The following is a 21,817-nucleotide window of genomic DNA, read 5'->3' as shown; positions in this document are numbered from 1 at the left end:
TGGATCATTTAATCCAGTCTCTTTGCCCGGATACAGGATATGTTCTTCCCGAGCTATCTCAAACAAATGCTTATTTTCTTTCTGACAACTTGGAATGAAGAAGATTCCAGAATATCATTGGGCAGCTTGTTCTAGTGTCTTACTCTTGTTAAGTTTCAGAAGTGTTTTGAGATTTAGTCTCAAAAGAATGGCCCGTTGAAATTGTTCTCAGTGTTCTTTATAGTCGCCTTTCAAATACTTGAAACTGCTTCTCCCCACCTCTGATTCCTTTGTCACTCCCCTATCTATCCTCTCCAGGCTATCTGTCACCTTTTCAGTTTTCTAGCTGAGGCCTACACAGCACTTAGTGGAGTGGTACTGTCACCTGTTTTACATGCATGTGCACATATACGGACATGTGTGTGTGTACATATGCACACTTTTATTAATGGCGTTTGCTTTTTTGGCAACTGCCACGTGGCTGACTCACGTTGGGAGTTAATGAACTACCAAAACCCTTATATCAGGGGTGGGCAAAATATGGCCTGCGGGCCAGATCTGGATTACCAAGGAATTTTGTATGGCCCACAGTGGATCCCTTGGTCCCACCCAGCCCAGGAGCAGGGGGAGCCTAGGCCATGGTATATGCAGCTGGTCTTGCCACCCCCAGATTCACAGCAGGGCTGGGGTGGCATGGTGGATGGACTTACTTCCTGGCAGCCCCTGCAATGGCAACTTCTTCCAGCTGCCACCACTGGACCAAGCCCCACTGCCTGGGCACCCATTCAGCCATATGGACAGGATGGGGCCAGTGGGTGGGTGGGAGCGCTGTCCAGGAGTGTGGTGGGCTGAGATCATGGGGGAGGATCGTAGGGTAGTGATACTGTAGGGCCAGGGCTGAGCAGTAATCTGCTGCCCATACATCCCTGCGACAGGCACCAGTTCCATAGATGGGCATGCAGGGAGAGGATCACGGCTCTGCTGTGGGCCCCAGCCCCCCACTTTCACCGTCTCAAGATTGGACACAGCTCCCTGCCTGCGGCCCGCCCCATCGTGTCTACCTGACCATGCGCCCTGCCCACATGTGTTCTAGCCTGTCTTCATGGAGACCCTGGGATCTCAGGGCAGTGACAGTGTGGGGCTAGGACCTGGGGCATAGCTGTGATCTGATCCCAGCATGCCCCAGCCCACAGAACCAGCACCTGTCTCAGGGTCATGCAATAAGCAGATTATGGCTGTGCTCTAGGCCCTGGCCCTGCACTGTCATGGCTCTGTGATCCCAGCCCTGCCTGCCCATCCCACTCTCAGATGCCCAGATCTCTTCATTGTCTCTATTTGCTTTGTTAGGTATTTGGTGATGGTTTATTTTTGTTGTAAAGAAGGAAGCAAAGTAGTCTTTGAACAGCTCTGGCTTTGTGCTTTTCTTTAATAATTTGTGGACCCACAGTTTCCTTAGTCTGTCTCCATGTTTGACATGTCTAGAATTTCTGCTTGTTAGCTTTAACCTCCCTTGCCAGTTGTATTTCTTTTTGAGCCTTTGGTTTGCTCATTTTGTCCTGAAAGTTCTTGCTGTTTCTTGGTATTCTTCCTTAGTGACTTACTCTTCTTTCCATTAACTGTGTTTCTCTTCTGCTTTTGAGGTAACTAAGTGTCACAGCGGGGTCCTCGCGGAGGTCCGTGATCTCCTTGAGGCCCTCTCACCGCGCTACTCCGGCCCGAGGGCACCCTCCATTCTCGCCCGCCACGTCTTGATGTAATATGTAATAGGGAGGCTGCCTTGTGTTTCCTCTGGCCTGTCGGCTCCTGGACCCCTCGTGGGTCTCCCCGTACAATGGGTGCTACCCAAGCGCCTTAGCCTTATGGGCTATGCGTGGCTCCTACCTCCCCTGATACCAGGCTTAAGCCTCGCAGATGTAATGGACGTTGTTTGGTCTATACGCCCGCTTCCCGGGCCTCCTCTCTCATGTGGCCCACTCTGGGCTCTCTCTCTCGTGCCCAGCCTCTTGCTGGGACTCCCGTCTAGCCCACTCTGGGCCTCCCCTGCCGGTGTGGTTCCGCTCCGGGACTCTCCAGCGGGCCTCCGGTCCTATGGGCCAACCGCACGGACACCCTCCCTGACTCTGGCTCCCCGCTCTGCTACTCCCTGTCTTCTCAGGGGCAACCGCAGTGCCCTGCCTTGGTCTGAGGGGGATTGCCGCACTAGCCTGCGGCCGGGCTCGCTATGCCCGTGCGCCCACACTAGGCTACTCAATAATACACAATGGTGTTCCCCCTCTCTGGGGCTCGCCGCGCCCACACTGGGCTACTCAATAACGTACAAGGGCGTTCCCCCTCTCTGGGGGCTCGCCGCGCCCACGCTGGGCTACTCGATAACGTACAATGGCGTTCCCCCTCTCTGGGGGCTCGCCGCGCCCACGCTGGGCTACTCAGTATGGCCCCGCTCTCTAGGGCTGCTCAGTATGGCGCTCCCCCCCTTCTCTGGGGCTCGCCGTGCCCACACTGGGCTACTCAGTAATACTGCCCTTTTCCTGGGGCCGGGGGGCTATGTTCCCCCCACACGCAATCCGGGGTCTTGGCCCTGTCCGCAACCTACGGGTTGCGCCCGCGACCCACTGGCCGCGCTCCTCGCCGCCAGCTGCTCGTGCAGTGGCGTGCGAGCTGCGCCTTCGCGGTCTATGTTCCCCCACACGCAATCCGGGGTCTAGGTCCCCGTCTGCAACCTACGGGTTGCGCCCGCGACCTACTGGCCGCGCTCCTCGCCGCCAGCTGCTCGCGCAGTGGCGTGCGAGCTGCGCCTTCCCTGGCGCTATGAACAATAATGCGCCCTCCTGGCGCTAGGGCACCCCACACTCTCTGGGGTCCCTGTGATTGAGGCCTCCTCCAACCCCTACAGCCTCACCCAAGCCTCCGGGTGTAATAATACAAACGCAAAGCAAAACCACAAGCCCCTAGACTGTAACACAAATGCAAGCTGCATGGCCATAACTCCTCATCATAGCTCAAGCCTCCAGGGCTATTATGAGCTGTACTTGCAACTTAGGCTCCTTCCCATATTTCGGCCAAGGGAGCTCCTGCCTCTCCAGCTGCTGGCAGAGAACTGCCAGCCTGGCCTCAGCCCTGAGCTTTATAAGGGCCAGGCCCTGCCCCCTACAGGCAGCTGGCTCCGCTTGGTTGCTCCGGCAACCTGCAGCTGCGCTCATTACCTGAGCAGCCTCAGCTGGGCTCGTTATGTCAGGCCAGGGCGCGCTCACTCGCTCCCTGGCAGTTTCTCCACTCTAGGAGCAGGGGCACCAAGGTGCCCTGCGACACTAAGCATTTCCTTGTGTTACCCACATTGGCCTCTTACAGTTCTAATTTTCTGCTGTGTTGGAATAGGTTTCTGTTGAGCCTTCAGTGTTAAACCATTCAGGAACTGCCAGCCCTCCTGCACACTTTTAGCCTTCAATTTTTTTACCTGTGGGACCTTACTTATACTTTCTTAGTCATGTCCCTGACATAGACCCCCATAGAAAAGTCGAAACTGACTAAGAAAACACATGTGAAAGGATTTAAAAAAAAAACCTCAGGTAGACTTCACCATTTGGTGCATGAAACGTGGGTGGACACCATGTTTGAACATAGCAACAGTTGCTCTTTGGTGACTGGTATCTCCTCTTCTAAGTATGGTACAAAGGTAATCTTGGTGTCTAATCCAATGTTTTCAAGGTGAAACAATCCAATAAAGATGTTTCCAATGTCATAGTGACAAAAGAAAGCAGGGTTCACAATTTTCTCAGGGCAAATTATCTCAATTTTATTTATGGAATTTTTTCTTACATACCAGTTGAAATCTAAATGTTGTATATAAAACTGGAATATTAATATGGAATTAATAGGAAGTACTATAACATACAACATGATATTAAACAAATAAATGCAACTATTGAAATATTGTTTCTTTTTATGTTTTGGGATTAGCCATTACATCCATTAGACTACTTGGTTTTCCTTATTCAGTTTTCACCACATTTGCAGTATTCAGTAAAAGAAGTGTAATTTTTTGGACACTTGCATCTTGCAGTTTTGCATGTTGCACAGTTGTATGTCAGCGGTAATTAATCAGAAATGGAATGGAGATATTTGTCTGGAAAAAGAGCTCTGCTTGTGTCTTCATACCACCCCAAATCTTTCAGATTTAATATACCTTTGTAACTGCTGTCATCTAGGCTAAAGCATTCACATGCCACAAAAAAAGTGTCTCCTGCGATGTCCATCTTGAATAGAGAAAGAAGTGGGGGAAAGCTGTGGGATCAGTTTACTTTTGTTCAGTGCAAAACGAAGTTCATTGCAAAACATTTGATGAAGTGATGGCTGTAGGACCTTAACAGGGTATTCAGCTCTGTTAACTACATCTTCAGAAATTGTGATATGTTCAGTAAAACGTAAGAGGAATTTCTCTGGTGATGTGTTCAATGCTGACATACTTGTTCCCACTTTGCTGGTGACATCACATCCTGTGAGAATGTGAGCCTTAATAAGAACACTGCACAAAGTTGGTCCTAGTTTCTGTCCAAAAATGTAAAGAGGAACAAATCTTACTTTATCACCCAAGCCTACTTTAATCCAAAGTTCCAAAACTGCTGTTTCAAACAGATGAAACGGATATTGAAGAAGGACAAAAACATCTGTATCATTAGACAGGACTACGACCTGTATGAAACCAAATGAAACTGCATCAAATAAATGGATGACCAGCTAAGTATCTGCTTCTTGTAGAGCAGCAGACAGATGATTGTATAAGTGCCCTTCATCATCTGTAATCATTATGGCCTTCAGTCACAGTTCCACTTAACACTGTAGTATGTATGCTACCCTCTTTTCCTTTTTCACAAAAGTATTGTTCGGCTGACAGTTGTAATACCTCTTTGTTTGCTGAAGAAGGGCAAAACCTCTCCATCTGAACAGGTAAAGGAATGTCAGGATCCAGTTTTACAAACTCAGTTGGTGTAATAGTTTTTCTCCATTCTCATTTGCGTTCTTTCAATTACTTCTCCACATAACTGTCATACACAATATCTACCCTCTGAACCAGTTGGAATTGAATAGTTTTCTTCCATACAGTATCAAAAAATTCTTGAAAAGTTTTCATTTTTTTGCTTTGGACTTGGCGTACTTGATACAAAGTCTACAATTACCATAGTTTTTTTTTGTTGCTGTTCTGATGGAAATTGTAATCAGATGGCTGCAGTTTTTTTCTCAATCTCCCCTGAAAGAACTGACTTCATTGGTTTAATAAGAAGGTCACAGTCATCAAATAATTTGGTAGATGGCAGTAGATTGTCTTTCAGTATGTTCTTAATAGTCTCTCCTTTATCTTTTGCTGTGTGTAGGATTTTCTGAACTTTAGAGTAGGATTTCTTTTCTGATGCTGCAGTTGGTTTATGTTTTTCTACCTGTTTATCTCCATCAGAAACAAATCCTGGACACTTTTACCTTCTTAATGATATCCACAAGCTTCTTTGTTAAATGTTCATCACTAAACTGCGTATAAGCCTCCTTGGTGTGTTCTCTAAATGAAAGCAGTCTTTCAGCTACCTCTCCTGGGACACGTTGCTTGCTTATGAAATTGTGAAGTTGCATCTGACTGGTGTGATGTGTGGGTTTCCTTTACCCTCCATGAAGTGGAACATGTAGAAAACGTGCAATATTTGGGGCTGAACTCCCAGGCAACTCATGGCGAGTGGATGTCTCATGATATCTAGGTCTGTCAAACCCTGTTAATTCTCAAAATGTTTTGCTGATTGTGAAAATTTCATGATAAACTGGTTATTTACATGGTATGTTGGTTATTTACAGGGTACACAAATTCAGTATCAGTCAACACTTGTATCTTTTTTTGTGACAATATCATGCCTAATCTCTGCTGCTTCCATGATTCATTTTCGTCCATTTGAAGTTGTAGTTTTTTGATCATTATCGGCCTGACGCTTACTTAAATCAACATGGCATTCTTCTCGTGTCTTCCCAGGAATTGCAGTTCTTCTCCTCACGTGATCTGCCATGGTCTCACTGTATTTCAGTCAGGCTTCAATCTGAAAAACAAGACAAAAACACTTACTTGTGAGTTTGGCTGCAAACATAATGACTGAACAAAAAATATTAAACCCGTTAAACTACAGTTAATACACTAACCGGTCATTAAAATAATACACAATAAATAATAGAGTACACAATAAATTGAACAGATTAATGATTTATGTTTATTTATTAAAATAAGACAATAGCAAACTCGCACATATGACAAAACTCAATCATTATTTTGGTAGGGCAGTATATGGTACCAATTTTTTTCAATTACATGGACGTGGAGCATGGGAACCTACTTTCTTTTGTGTCACTGTGACATTGGAAACAGCTTTATTGGATTATTTGACCTTGAAAACATTAGGTTAGACACCAAGATTATACTTCTGTACCATACTTAGGAGATACCAGTCCCCGAAGAGCAACTGTCGCCATGTTCAAAGATGGCGCTCTCCCACATTCTGTGCACCAAATGAAGTCTACCCAGATTGTTTTTTATCCTTTCACGTGTGTTTTCTTAAGTACAGGTGGTTACCTTAGTCAGTTCTGACTTTTCTGTGGGGGGGGTCTATGCTAGGGAATAAACCGTCTCTGAATTGGCTGAAATCTGCCCTTTGAAATCATGCCCTTGTTTTGCTGTTTTCATGCCTTCATTTGAGGGGGTTATCTCATGTTACAGAGAGTATCTTTTGTATGAAGACCTTTATTAGTCCTTCTTTGAAGTTCAGTGAACAGAACGCTGGATATTTTTCTGTCTGGCTGTGGAGGAACTATATGTTTTGGTAGAACTGTTTATAAGACCATGGGGATATACCTGATGTTTGATTAAACAAGATTTTTATTTGTTTTCTGTGTCACCTATATTTTTTCACTTGCTAATGTAGTACTGCGGAAATAATTATAAATCTTTTTAACCTAGATTTGCAAAATTTCATGTGCATCTGCCTTAAACTTACAGACTCACTTCCTGGGATACAAACACAAAACAGTAAGAACACTTTTTTGAACGAGCTTTTGTGTGTCACTTTAGCCGTTAGCCATATTGAAGTGTGACAGAATATATGACTGTAATTCCTACCTGTTATATTACAAAATGGGTTTGCTTTACAAAGAAAAAGGGGTTTAATATTTTTATTTTTTATGTACTAATTCTACATGTGTAGTACAGTGGACCTTTTTTACAGCAATACTTTTATAAAAAAGTTGCTGCCAGTTTAGCTACCTTGGTCTTTGGTTCAGTAAGAATAGAGTTGATGTTTGTTCCAGAGTTTCAAGCTATAGTCAACTAGAAAGGGACATGACATAAGATTAAATACAGGCATAGAAAATTGTCAAGCTAAACAGGATAATACAGTAAAGGAAAAGTTGTAAATACTTATCTGTTAGATAAATTTGTTGAAATCTGCTCTTTTGAAGTGTTGTCCTTGTTTTATCTTGTGCATTTTGGATAACCGTCTTGAATACCTACACAAGTTTAACTTGTTAAATAAGATTTTGTGTGTGTGTGTGTATGTATGTTTGTGTGTGTGTGTGTGCGTGCTCAGGCACTCATCACTTCAGATGTATAAATTTCTGAATAAATGTTAAGTAATTTTTTTCCCATTGGGAAAAAATCTCTCATCAATTCAGGTTGAAGAAGCTCTAAAAGCCCATGGCATTGGTAAGTGCTAACTTATCTTTCTTTTGTTTTCACTAAAGCAGTATGTTATGTTTTACAAATATTTGTACAAAACCAGAAGCAAGCTTATCAAAAATAGTCATTTTAGACCCAGTCCTTTATTCCTAGCTCTTCTGAGTAGTCAGTGGCTTTTCTTGCATGAGCCAAGGCTGCACAATCTTGAGCCTGAGAATTTAAAGTAATGCATTGTAATTATTGTGAATGCAACAGTTAATGTGGGATTATTGTTATGATCCTACACCAAAAATGGATTAATTGTCAGAGGCCTTTGAGACCTGAACTATCTATAGGGCTTAAAGAATTCAGTAGACTTCTAAATTTTGTGACCACGTACGTGTTCCAGTTAGTTTACAAATATTTTTTAAAAATCTCATTAGTTAGAACAATACTTTTCAGTATGTTTAATCACCTAATATTTTAGGTTGGTTATTATTGTCATCCCTTATTGCAAATGACCTGCTTGGCTCAACTGGGATATTAGGGAACTATTGAAAAAGAAAAAAGAAGCATATAAGCAATGAAAAAATGGTTCAGCAAGCAGAGCGGAGTACATTTTTATATAGCCAGGGTCTGGAGGTATGAGACACAGAAAGCCAAGGCAGGCATGGAGATCAAGCTAGCAATTGAAATAAAGGACAACAAAACGTCCTTCTATAGGCGCATAGGGAGAAAGAAAAAATTGAGCTCCACTGTGGGACCCCTACTGAATACGGAGGGACACCCCACAGTTAATCCCTGTGAAAAGGCAAAGCTCCTAAATACTTCACATCGTATTCCTGAAATCAGATGGAGCTGTTCACCTGTCCAGAGGCACAGGGAATATAGTGAAGATAACAGACCACATGAAATCAGTCCTAAAGAGATGAGAGTACTCTTAGAACATTTGGACGTTTTTCAAGTCTGCTGGGCCAGATGACCTGCATCTGAGAGTCCTGAAAGAACTGGCTGAGCACATAGCAGGGTCTCTGACAAAGCTGTTCGAAGCGTCGTGGAACTTGGGAGTGGTCCTGAATGACTGGAAGAGGGCCAGCATGTTACCTATCTTTAAGAAAGGGAAGAGGGATGACCCTGCAAACTATAGACCAGTCCTTCTGACTTCAGTCCTGGGAAAAATTTTTGAAAAAATTAAGGAGGCCATCAATTACCAGCTTGTAACTGATGGGGTATTAAAAAACAACCAGCACGGCCTTTCAAGGGTAGGTCATTCCTAACAAACCTGGCGTCCTTTTATGACCAGGTAACTAACCAGCTGGACAAGGGACATGAGTTTGGTATCCTTTACCTAGACTTCAGTAAAGCCTTTGATTCTGTTTCCCATGAGATTCTCTCAGTTAAACTGGAGGGTACTGGCCTAGGTCATTCTACAGTGAGGTGGATAGACAACTGGCTTAGAGGCCAATCCAAGAGAGTTGTAATTGATGGGATGGCCTCATCCTCGAGGGCTGTCTCCAGTCGTGTCTCCCAGGGATCGGTGCTTGGACCCATGCTCTTTAACATCTTTATCAAAGACTTGGATGAAGGGGTGGAAAGAACAATGATTAAGTTTGCAGATGACACTAAACTGTGGGGAAAATGCGGGAACATCTGAGGATAGGGTAAGGATCCAGGATGATGTTGACAGACTGGTCCTCTGGGCTGAATGGAATCAGATGAAGTTCAACAGGGAAAAGTGCCGGATCCTTCATCTGGGTAGAAAAAATCTTCACCATAACTACATGATGAATGGTGGTCCACTGGCTGGCACAGCATCTAAATGGGGCCTGGAGGTGACAATCGACCAGAAGATAAACATGAGCCAACAGTGCAATGAAGTCACTAGTAGGGCAAATAGAACTCTGGTGTGCATCAGCCAATGTGTTGCCAGTAGATCCAGGGATGTGCTTCTCCCTCTCTATTCAGTGTTTGTGAGGCCATAGCTGGAGTACTGTGTCCAGTTCTGGGCACCGCACTTCAGGAAGGATGTGGATAAGTTTGAGAGGGTACAGAGATGGGCCACCCATATGATCAGGGGCCTGGAGGATAGGCCCTATGAGGAGAGACTCTGAGAACTGGGTATGTTCAGTCTGAGTAAGAGAAGACTGAGAGGTGACTCAATAGCTATGTACAAGTATGTCAGGAGTGAGCACCAAGATCTAGGGGAGCAACTCTTTAGGAAGGCACCCCTTGGGAGGATGAGATCCAATGGGCACAAGCTAATTGAGGAAAACTTAGGCTGGACAGAAGGAAAAACTTCCTTTCTGTAAGGGTAACGAGAATGTGGAACACACTCCCAGGAGAGGTGGTGCAGTTGCCATTCTTGGAGGTGTTCAAGAGGAGGCTGGATAAGCACTTCGTTGAGCTCGTTTGAGCCCAATAACCTGCCCATGTCAGGGGACTGAACTTGATGATCTTGCAGGTCCCTTCCAGTCCTTTGATTCTATAATTCTGTGAAATATTTAGGTGTTGCCACCAGACCTAATTTATGGTACACAGAATTCAACAGCAACAAAATATTTAAAATTAAATAATTTTTAACGCTTAACATCAATAAAAGCCTACTTCTTTGATAACATAGTTCATGTTCATGGTTCATGTCCAGTCTCCATAACTAGATTCTTCCTGGGCAAGAAGCGTTTTCAGAAATGTTGATTTGGCTTTTTTTTAATTTATTTCTTTAGTTAAAACGGTCAGTGGTTCAGGAGATCAAGCAAAAGCTCCTGTAAAACTTCCTGATTATGGTAAGTTAATTGCCTTATCTAATGAAGTGTAGAAAAACATTAAGTGTGCATTTTACTTGTGAATTTCAAGAAAAGGTGAAAACTCATTACCTCTAACAGTATGAAAAATAGCTAGATTTAATAGGAAATTTGTAATTTGCTTTTATTTGTTGTACTGTCTTTATTATTCTCTACTTAACACACATACTACAGAAGGGTTTTATAAGGGAAGATAAAATGTGAATAGGATTTCAGGAGTGATCATTCACTATATAGGCTGGTTTTGTCTAATGTGTCTTTGCTTTGCTTCCTGCAGGGCATTTCAGAAAAGGAATTAAGTTGCCTGGATTTGTTAGCAAACTTCAATCCATGGCTGAAATAGTGGGCACTACTTCTTTTTTTCAATTAGCACTGTTCTTAAAAGTATCAGGGTAGACAATGATGAATAATGTATCATGATTATTGCTGTGGTGAAGGGGATTTATACCAAATTTTAGTGACATGCTTATATTTTATAGTTCAAACCGAGCCAGAAAAGTTTCAAGGACAAACCCTGGAAGAACAGCTTAATACATGTAAAGATTCGGAACCTGCACTTGGTGAGCTTTTTTGTTCCATGCTATAACTAAATGCCTTTAAAACAATGGTCTCCAACCTTTTTATGGTGAAGATTACTTTTTGGCACCCAGGATCTACCATCCCTCCCTGCCCCGCCACCTCCCAGACAAGCTGCCCAGGCTCTGACCCCACTCATCCAGCCCACCCCAGGTGGCAGGGGGCATGGCTCAGCCCAGCCACGTGTGTCCTGCCACTCCCAATCATGGAGCCTCTGACAGACTGAGATAGATTGTCAGAGGCTTCACAATCAACCAGTCGATCGAGATCGATTAGTTGGTGACCACTGCTTTAAAGTATGTTAAATTTGCAGAGGGATTGAATCATCTATACATACTATATTTACTCAAATACACTCCTGCATCACATGCCACATCCTTTTTTTCCTGCTATGTTTGTCTGGGGCATTCTGCTGTTCTGTACTGGTAACAGTTGGGGACTGTATAGGAGTTCCATTACAGTCCGATGTGCTAGCAGCCAACTGAAGTCCCGGTGCTGCTTCTGTAAGCTTTTGTCAAAAACACCCTTCCAAATTGTCCGTGCTTCTACTTCTATGAATCTCCCAACTGGGGACACAGTCTCCTTTTCCCTGACTCAGGCTTTGATTTTTTTTTTCAATAGTCCACCAACTCTCTTATGCCTATCATCTTTATTCATTACCAATTCACAAATTTTACAGTCTTTTCATACATTGGTGGCATTATCTAGGCCCAGGGCTGTGAGAGTGACCTTTTATATACATTATATTTATGCAATAACATCCCTATACTGTATCAGACAAACCCAGCCCATTTGGTACCCTCTTTTACCCGTCCTTTGCAGCATAGTCTGACATACTCCGCATAAACAGATACACATCTGGGAAGCCCCATCTTTCATTCAGTTTTTCCTTGTATAGTGCTATTCTCCTAAGACTTTCCCTCTTGGCTTTCCAAAAGAATACCATTAGTTCCTGTTGAAACCTAGACGGTGGTCTATGATGGAGGGAACACCACACCTACATACAGTAGGACTGGGAGTACCACTGCCTTCATTACATTTACTCACCCTGCCATCAACAGTTTGCAGTCATCAGCTCCCCAGTTCTGGTTTTACCTTCCCTTTCGTCTTCTCCCAGGCCCCTTCACCTGTTGATCACATGTTCACCTCCACTCCCAGTCCATTATGACGTGTGACCCCAGTTTTCTCATTTCTTTCATCTTCCCCACCACCAGGCACTTACTTTTTTTGTATATTTAGTTTTGCCCCGATGCCTTTTCACATTCATATGTATGTCTTATTCTCCATTTTAGGGATACACTGCCTCTTGCGAAGATATTGACATCATCCATATACATCATGCATTTTGCTTGTATGCCCTTTCCTTTGGGGATTGGCACACCCTTGATCATGCAGTCTGTCCTAATCCTCTCTTCCAACAGCTCGATGATGCAGGTGAATAGGAATGGTGACTTGGGGCACCCCTGTCTCATGCCAAATCTAACCTTGACTTTCTTCATTAGATGACCATTTACTCCTACCCTATACCATGCTCCTTTGTATAAAGTGTCAATCCAACTTGGAAACTTTGGTGGTACCCCCATGTTGTTCAGCAGGCTAAACAGGAACTTCTGCTCCACCCTTACTTTTTCCAAATTGAGATTCAGGAATTCCACATTCAATCCTTGTTCTTGACAGTAACACACATGTATCTTATCAGCAGCAGCATTTTAGTTACTACTCTGTCAGGGATTGCACAAACCTAGTCACTGTAGACCCATCTTTCCCACAACTTTTTTTAATCTGTTTGTAAAAAGTTTGGCACTATTTTATAATCTAAGTTTGATAAGATGATTGGCCTCCAGTTCTCCAACTTTTCCCATTCTCTCTTCTTGTGTAATAGCATTATTATTCCTGTGTCTATACCTCCCCTGAGCTGCTTCCTCTCCAGACACTCCTGGAACACTGCCAACAGGTCCAGGCTTAGTATGTCCCAGAAAGTCTTGTAAAATTCTGCCAGGAGCCTGTTGTTCCCTGGAGCCTTTCCTGTCTTGAAGGTTTGGGTTGCTTTCCATAGTTCTTCCAATGTCCACACCTTCTCTAGCTGATGCCTCTCGTTTTCCAAACTCTTCTAAACTCACCTGGAGTTGAGAGCAGGTTCACTAGAGTGGATGTGGCAGGCTATTTGTGGTTCCAAATTGACTTTGCTTTTAGGTCTGTAGACTGGAATGTTCAAGCAATAGAGAGAATATTGGTGTTCTTGCACCACCTGCTACTGAGAATGGTGCTGGAAGTGGGAGAGCAAGGAACACTGGGTAGAGGGCAGTAGAAGTTAAATACAAGACTACTGGAAGGCAAATAAATGTGCAGATGGTATGGGAGCCACTATATGAAGAATCAGAAGCAATGAAAGGCAGGGATACAAGCAGAGTGAGATGGTGGGAAGATGTTAAGAACCCAAATCTTTCTTCAGACTGTGGGGAAAAGAAGGACCTGGGAAAATGGAAGAAATTTAGGAGACTGCAATGGAGTCTGCAGTGTCTCTTACAGCTGGCGGAAAAGGGATTCTCAGTAGCAGAGGAAGTCAAGAGACACAAAGAACCTATTGAAGGAGTGGTTTGGAGAGAAAAGACAGAAACATCTTCCTTGCAAAGGCTGCCTGGATAGAGGAAGAAGAATGGGCCTCTTACTTCGCCTGAAGTACAGAAAAAAGTATTATGGCAGTGCAGGATGAGAAGGGAGTGTGACCAACGAAGACAGACGAGACACTGAGCTCAGTGAAGGAGTTGTACCAAAATTTATAGTCTGCCCAAGTGTTATATCACAAAGCCCATGACTCATTTTTGGTGAGGTTAGAGGTGAGCTTGTAGGAAAATGAGTGGCATCAGCTGGAGAAGGCATGGACATTGGAAGAACTATGGAAAGCAACCCTATGATGGAGGATGATGGGTAATATCTTGGGATAAATATGGTCATCCAAGTCCAATCGATGTACTGAGATTCAGATCTGGGCATGACTTCACTACTGATTTCAAACTTGAGACGGATTCTTTCTTCTTTTGTGTTCTTCCTCCTCTACCTTCTCTTTTCACCATGTCCATTGCACATAACAAACTTTATATTTGGCCTTCATCTAAGAACTGTACCCCAATGAGGCTTTGGCTTTCCTCTGCAGGCCCTGTTGAACCCAAGAGCCTGGAGTGGGTCCAGGGGGAGGACTTGAGAGGAAACTCCCATTGTCTGTTTCCTTTGCATCTTTTCAAACACCTGCCACTCAAATTTGCTTCACGCATCCTTCAGACCACTCTGCATCATTGGCCTCCTCCTCCTCTTTCTCTTGCTTCTTCCCCCACCTCCTACCCTTTTCCTTAACCCTTGTGACCTCCATTCTCCATTCTATTGACTGTATTTGAAAATGATCTGGGACAGGTGCACAGAGCACACATGACCTGATTTCTTGCAAAAATTACACTTCTGTTCCTTTTTACACTCTTGCACTCCATGACCCTTCTTTCAAGCACACTATGCAAATCTCATATGGGCAGGTCACTGCCAAATGCCCTTCCTTCTTGCACCTCAAACATAACTTTGTCTGTCCATAGTAAATCATCAGTCCTTTGTGGAGCCCTAAGGCAATTCCCAGAGGCAGGTGTTGTACCCCACCTGCCCCTACTAAATCCACCCAGAGTAATACGTGGCCCCTCCAGGCCCTGGTCCACACCTGATCTGGGTTTCTGACCTTGTCCATGTTCTCCACTCTCACAGTGCCACAATAACCAAAAATCTTACAGCCTCCTCTGCAATAAAGTTCATATGCATCTTAATGGTGATTACTCTTTCTTGGGTATCCTCAGCATCCCCAAAATCAAACTGTGTCAGGACAGGGTTTTCCCGACATCTTTTGTATGTTTCCCAGAATTTTCGGTATGAAGTCTCATTCCTAAATGTTACTTTCCAATCCAAGTTGCTCAGTATCTGGATTAGATAATTCATATCAAGCACACAAACCTTCATTGTCCCCAGCAGTATCAGCCTACTGAATGCATCTTAGTCATCTCTAGCATCTCCTAGCTTATGCAAGTTACTATAGGTATGTTTATTTCAAAGTCTGTGTTTTCAAAAATGCCCCTTACTTCTGTGTGCTCAGGGAGAGCGGGGTCTGACAGAAAGGAGGGAGAGAAGGGGCTGCAGGGGGAAGAAGTTGGGGGAGGGAAGGGGCACAGAGTATAAGGGGACTGCTTGGCAGCCCAGATTTATTTTCCCGGCGGTAGGAGTGGGAGGGGGCAAAACCAAGGCAGACCTCCAATAAAGTTCCATACCTGGAAAATTGTAACAAATTTATAAATTTTCCATATATAGAATCTAATCATTGGGGCTTTAGTTAAGCCCTTTATTTATATTCAGGGTCATCTTGTATTTGAGTAAATATTGCATTACCCAAATTCACATTTATGAAACCTCACACATCAGGTGGCTTGCCAGTATGATATATATAAGTACATATATTCCTGGCAAGAGTTCTTGCAGTTACCATTGAATATTCTTGAAGTTGAATATCTCATGGTGGGCTTTTAAAGGGACCTCACTTCCATGAGGGGTTGTTCTGAAACCTTGAGTTGTGCACCTCTCAAATTACTGGCAAGATTTTCAAAGTTGAAGTGATGGGTTTCTTTAGTATTACACTTTTTTTTTTCACTTTATTTTGTGAGTATTAAAATGGAGTACGGATTTTCACTAGATCCTGCATTTTACAATGTTTTCTTTCTTTAATGCAGGACTTGATTATATAATTGAATACCGCTCAAAAGACAATTTCCCTGTTCTCTATGAATGTCAGCTGTGTCACTGCCAAACAGGATTGAGTAACATGTTCATGCATGTTTATGGTGCTAAACATAGAATGGCATATCTGGTAAGATTTTTTTTTTTTAAGTAAATGTTCCTACTTATAGTTAATTGGATGGCAGATATATAATGACACCTCCTTGTGTTTTAAATATACTAGCTGATACCAATACGATATCAGATACAGCTGCCATCAGGTGGAAAGTCTGGTGTGGTGGAGGGGGAGAAGGGAGGGAAGGGGCTGGGAGACAGATCAAGGCCCCCTGCGGTGAGGGAAGGGGCAGGGGCTGCCTAGCTGGGGCGGGAGGCCCTGCAGGGAGGAGGCACGGCTCATAGGGTGGGGGCAGCTCCTGCAGCTGCTTGCACCCCGGGGGGGAGGGGGCATGTGCCCCCTGGATCTGCACGGCGCGGGGTGGTCTGCAGCTGCAGGCTGGAGCCGGAACATGGCTGTGCGGCACTTGTGCTGCGGTGGGGGGCACACAATAGAGCCATGGCTTGTGGGGTGGGGTTGGTTCCTGCTGCTGCTTGCACCCTGGGACAACGGGGACGGCAGGGGGAGACCCTGGATCTGTGTGGGGTGGGTGGCAGCTGCGGGGTGGAGCTGGAGCCGGCGCTGCATGGGGCTCTTTTTGCCGGGGGCTGGGCTCAGAGCAGGCTCCAGTGGTGCTGGGAGGAGGCTGCGGCCACCCCAAATTTCACTGCATCTCTACTCCCAGGCCCACGCTGCTGCCTGCTCAGCACAGCCCTGGCCGAACACCCGGCCTCCACCCAAGCATCAGGAAAAGCTGGGGCTGTGCTGGGCAGTGGTGCGGGGCTGAGAGCAGAGCTCCAGCGAATTTTGGGGTGGCTACAGCCTCCTCCCAGTGCCACTGGAGCCTGCTCTGAGCCCAGCCCCTGGTGAGAAGAGCCTTGCGCAGTGCCGGCTCTAGCTCTACCCTGCAGCTACCACCCGCCCCGCCCTGCACAGATCCAGGAGCACCCCCCTGTCCCCACTCTCCCGGGGTGCAAGCAGCGGCGGGAGCCACCCCCACCCCACAAGCCGTGGCTCCATCTTGTGCCCCCTGCCATGGCTAGGCAGTGCCTGTCCCCTCCCTCACCGCAGGGGCATTGATCTGCCACCTTGTGCAGCATGAGCATTTATCGGCCAAATTATTGGCCCCATAGGGCCAATATTGGATATAGACAATTCTCTTCGTATTGGTACCAGTCCGATATTGGACTGATGTATCAGTGCACCTCTAAAACAAACATTTGGTTTATGTTCTGAACTGAGTACAACTCTTTTAGCTGTTCAGTTGCCTGAACAGTAACTAATAGCATGCCTTTCTGCTTCTAATTCCCTGAACTGTCCATTCCTTTTTGTTGGTTAACCAAAGATGTCATCTTGACAGCAACAATTCAAGCCTCAATGTAATTCCCTAAGGAAACTGTTCTTTTCAAAACTTATTTTTTTATTGCTTTGAATTGTATGTAATTGCTGAAATTGAGCCAAAATTGTTTCCTGTTGGTTGTCTCCAAGTGCATGTTCTCCTAGGTTTATACGAATACTGTGTAGCGGAAAGGGTATGTAACTTGGAATCAGGTACCCAGGTTGTAGCCCTATTAGTCTAGAGGAAAAGGCAATCAGGACTCCGTAGAGATGATACCTCTTATTAGTCCAACAAGATTTTTGCAAAAAAAATTCTTTAATTACAAGCTTTTGGGCACAAACACCCTTCATCAGGCATTGGAGAAAAGACTAGACGTTCTCCTGGTTAGAAATGAAAGTTCATATTTCCTAGGATTTCACAGGGGAGTCAATAGATGGAAAACTCCTCTGGGCAGTCAGTTCATAGCTGGTATGAAGCCTCTCATACCAGCTATGAGGTTTGTAAGAGGGTGTGGTTGTGTGTGGTGGTGGTGTAGGGTGTGTGGGGATTGTGGCGTGTGAAGGAGGATGAGGGGTGTGGGGATCTCTCCTCCCCCACCCTGGTGCACAGCCCCTGCTGGTGGCAGCTGCAGTAGGTGGTGGGCCTTGCGGTGCTTGTGGCCCATGTAGGTGCAGCTGCCTGGTGGTGCACAGCTCCATCCAGTTCCAGGAGCTGCACATGGCAGCAAGGAGTGGAGCCAGGCCAGCCTGCCTCTATCGCATGGGGTTCACATGCAGCTCTGGGGACTTGCGCCACTGGCAGGAAACTCATAGATTCATAGATGTTAGGGTTGGAAGGGACCTCAATAGATCATCGAGTCCGACCCCCTGCATAAGCAGGAAAGAGTACTGGGTCTAGATGACCCCAGCTAGATACTCATCTAACCTCCTCTTGAAGACCCCCAGGGTAGGGGAGAGCACCACCTCCCTTGGGAGCCCGTTCCAGACCTTGGCCACTCGAACTGTGAAGAAGTTCTTCCTAATGTCCAATCTAAATCTGCTCTCTGCTAGCTTGTGGCCATTGTTTCTTGTAACCCCCGGGGGCGCCTTGGTGAATAAATACTCACCAATTCCCTTCTGTGCCCCCGTGATGAACTTATAGGCAGCCACAAGGTCGCCTCTCAACCTTCTCTTGCAGAGGCTGAAAAGGTCCAGTTTCTCTAGTCTCTCCTCGTAGGGCTTGGTCTGCAGGCCCTTAACCATACGAGTGGCCCTTCTCTGGACCCTCTCCAGGTTATCCGCATCCTTCTTGAAGTGCGGTGCCCAGAATTGCATGCAGTACTCCAACTGCGGTCTGACCAGTGCCTGATAGAGGGGAAGTATCACCTCCTTGGGCCTATTCATCATGCATCTGCTGATGCACGATAAAGTGCCATTGGCTTTTTTGATGGCTTCGTCACACTGCCGACTCATGTTCATCTTGGAGTCCACTAGGACTCCAAGATCCCTTTCCACCTCTGTGCCACCCAGCAGGTCATTTCCTAGGCTGTAGATGTGCTGGACATTTTTCCTCCCTAGGTGCAGCACTTTGCATTTCTCCTTGTTGAACTGCATCCTGTTGTTTTCTGCCCACTTGTCCAACCTGTCCAGGTCTGCCTGCAGCTGTTCCCTGCCCTCCGGCGTGTCCACTTCTCCCCATAGCTTTGTGTCATCTGCAAACTTGGACAAGAGTACATTTCACTCCCTCGTCCAAGTCACTGATGAATACATTAAAGAGTATCTGTCCAAGGACCGAGCCCTGCAGGACCCCACTGCCCACACCCTTCCAGGTCGAAACTGACCCATCTACCACGACTCTCTGGGTGCGATCCTCCAGCCAGTTCGCCACCCACCGGACTGTGTAGTCATCCAAGTCACAGCCTCTTAACTTGTTCACCAGTATGGGGTGGGATACCGTATCAAAGGCCTCGGTCCGATAGAGCTGGGTGCCTTCCCTGCAGGGCTCCCCTTCACTTCTGGTGGAGTCCCGTGAGCTGCACATGGTGGCAGGGAGCAGGGAAGGCAGCCAGCTACATCACACAGGGCTTCCCCCTGGTGGCGCATGAGTCCCTGTAGCTCCATGTGAGCCCCGTGCAATAGAGGAAGGCTGGCTTGGCTCCACTCCTTGCCACCACATGCCACTTCCAGAAGTGGCTGGAGCCACGTGCTGCCTGCACAAGCCACAAGCACCCTGAGGGCCTGCTGCTGCTGCCTCTGGCAGGGGCTGTGTGCCATGGGGAGGCCCCCACATGCCCCCTTTCCCTCCCTCACACCCAATGAGCCCCCCCCCACACACACACACACACACGCCCATACCCTGCCCACCTAATCGCTGTGCTCCTGCTGGGTATGGGCCCCATGGTCCACATTCCTGCCCAGCTGCAGCTTCCCTATCTGGTGCCCGGAGCAAGCACTGCAGCAGGGGTACAGGAGGAGCCACTGGAGGCTGGGGAAGCTGAGCAGGTTTCCTGGTAGCTGCAGCAGTGGCAGCAGCTGCCTTGCCCAGAAGCTGTAAGTGTGGCCAGGGCCCTCCCACACAGGAGGGTGGGAGCAAAGCATGAGGGCTGGGTGGGATACAAATAATTGGTAGGCACCCGCAGGCCAGATGAAACTGCCTGGTGGGCCAGATGCAGCCCATGGGCTGTCTTTTGCCCATCCCTGATCTAGAGTATCACAGTGTTTTTGCATATGTGATCTGCTCAAAAATGGTTATGTGGGATCTGAGACCTTCTGGTATTCCTTAAATCAAAATCTTGGAAGGTTACAGGGTCAAATAACTGTTCACATTAAAACCACTGAAACACAATATGTTTCAAGCAATCAGTGCCAAGTAGAGGACTAATTCAGACTTGGAGGTAGATGCTAGGCCTCCCAAGATATAAATTGGCTCTGTACTGCTGATGGGACCTTCGTGGTCTCTGTAAATTGTGTCTGTTCTTGAGGCTTATTCCTACATAGTAGGCTGGATGGATATTTTACGCAACGTGAAAAACAGTTTGGATTTGATGAGCAGTTGAATTTTCAGTCAAGTGACTTACTACTTTTGCATTAGTTGTCATACATAGTGAGTGTGTTCCGGTATGCTGTGTCAAGACAGTTTTTAGTGCTAATATACAGTGGGGGCCAAATCACATCTGGAATAAAAGCTATTTCCAACTTCTGGCTCCTTCAAAATGCTGTTACTGTATACAGCGTCTTTGGTACAGAGTAACTTTGGCATAAAGTATGTTGAGTCACAGGCTACATCCAGATGAGTGCAGACATTTGGTTCCCCGTGGACAAGTAGCAGCGGCACACCTTGTGCCACTGCTAGATGTTCCCAAGGAATGCCTGTGCCATGTGCCCTCTGGTGTGCGTCAGGTTACCCCAGGTGGGGTAGTGGAGGCTGGGACCAGCAACTGCGCTGGCCTCAGCAGCTTTACCTGGGGGCCAGGGAAGCTGCAGCCACAGTGCACAGTGTAGCTTCAGCTGGCCAGGCTCCAGTTCTGGGCAGCACACGCTGCTGTGATGTGCACCACCCCACTTTTTTTCTGCATGGGTTTTTTTGACCCTGTGAGATCACAAGGTCAGCTCTCCCACCTCCCCAGCACTGCAAGGTAGCAGCGCAGGAAATGCCTGAATGTATAGTGTGTGGCACTGAAGACAGGTTTGCAGCACCACATACCATAGCCACGCTTATCTGAATGTGGCCACACTGGAAAAAATCTACATATTCAGAATCTTGATATTCTGAGCGAACAGTCGAAAGAATGTTTTTCAAATTGGTACTTTCTGGATGGAATAGTACTAGGTATACTGGCCATGTAGACCAATGAAGAGAAACCTGTGACATTTTTTCAGAGGATTTGAGATTTGCTAATGTCATTGGATGGATAGAAATGTCAAGGGAGGACATAATGGTATTCCCAGAGCTGTAAGTCATGAAAGATTTTTTTTTTTTATATTGAAAAGAAAGCAGCTAAATCTTCATTCTGTTACAGTTGCTTCAAAATAGGTAAAGCATAAATACTTTATACCAAAGTAGACTGCCAAGTGACAAACATGCTATTTGCAAGACTCTACTGGAGGCAACCACGGCCAAAATGAGAAATAGAACATTCAGTTAATTTTCTCTGGTTTATTATTTTTTTTGCTGATTTCAAGGAAGCATCTCATCTAGAAGGGAGTAAGCCCTGTCCATTTCAGCTGATACTTTTTTCCATTGACATTTACTTTCACCCTTTTATGAAGGGCAGGGATCTATATACCTCCAAAGATAGGAAATCAGTTTCTTTTCCTGTGGACAAGTTTTTCAAAATAGACCAGAGAACCAGCAGATGGTGAACTGAGGCACAGAGAAACCAAAGACTTGATTTTGGTCACACAGGAAGTCTGTGACAGAAAAGTAAATTGAACCAGGGCCTCTGGATTCCAAGGCTGATGCCCTATACTCTTGACTATATTTCCTCCTACTATAGTTACTGCTACAAATATATATACTTTACTGTTCTTAATTCTTGGATATAAGAACTAATGGGACGGGGGTGTGAAATTTGGTGACTTTTTTAATTATTAAAGTCTGCATTAATTGAATGG

General features: G+C 45.7%; 1 protein-coding gene across 4 annotated transcripts in view; it reads left to right on the top strand.

Annotated features, from left to right (window-relative positions):
• Positions 1–21,817, top strand: part of LOC102562149 (uncharacterized) — a 61,318-nt gene that overhangs the window by 1,748 nt on the left and 37,753 nt on the right. For 3 of the 4 annotated variants that reach the window (XR_002089639.2, XM_019485167.2, XM_019485162.2), the window contains 5 exons: positions 6,962–7,030; positions 7,672–7,702; positions 10,378–10,437; positions 10,935–11,015; positions 15,786–15,922. Coding sequence is in view for 3 of the 4 variants with exons in the window: in XM_019485167.2 (XP_019340712.1) it covers positions 6,962–7,030; positions 7,672–7,702; positions 10,378–10,437; positions 10,935–11,015; positions 15,786–15,922 (378 nt within the window). In the remaining variant the exon portion in view is untranslated. The remainder of the gene's footprint in view (positions 1–6,961; positions 7,031–7,671; positions 7,703–10,377; positions 10,438–10,934; positions 11,016–15,785; positions 15,923–21,817) is intronic. The other variant, XM_019485173.2, reaches the window with a different exon arrangement.

Source organism: Alligator mississippiensis, chromosome 5 (genome assembly GCF_030867095.1).
Source record: "Alligator mississippiensis isolate rAllMis1 chromosome 5, rAllMis1, whole genome shotgun sequence".
Lineage (NCBI taxonomy): Eukaryota > Metazoa > Chordata > Crocodylia > Alligatoridae > Alligator > Alligator mississippiensis.
Note: the sequence above shows the minus strand (reverse complement) of the source record. Positions and strands in the feature narration are given on the sequence as shown.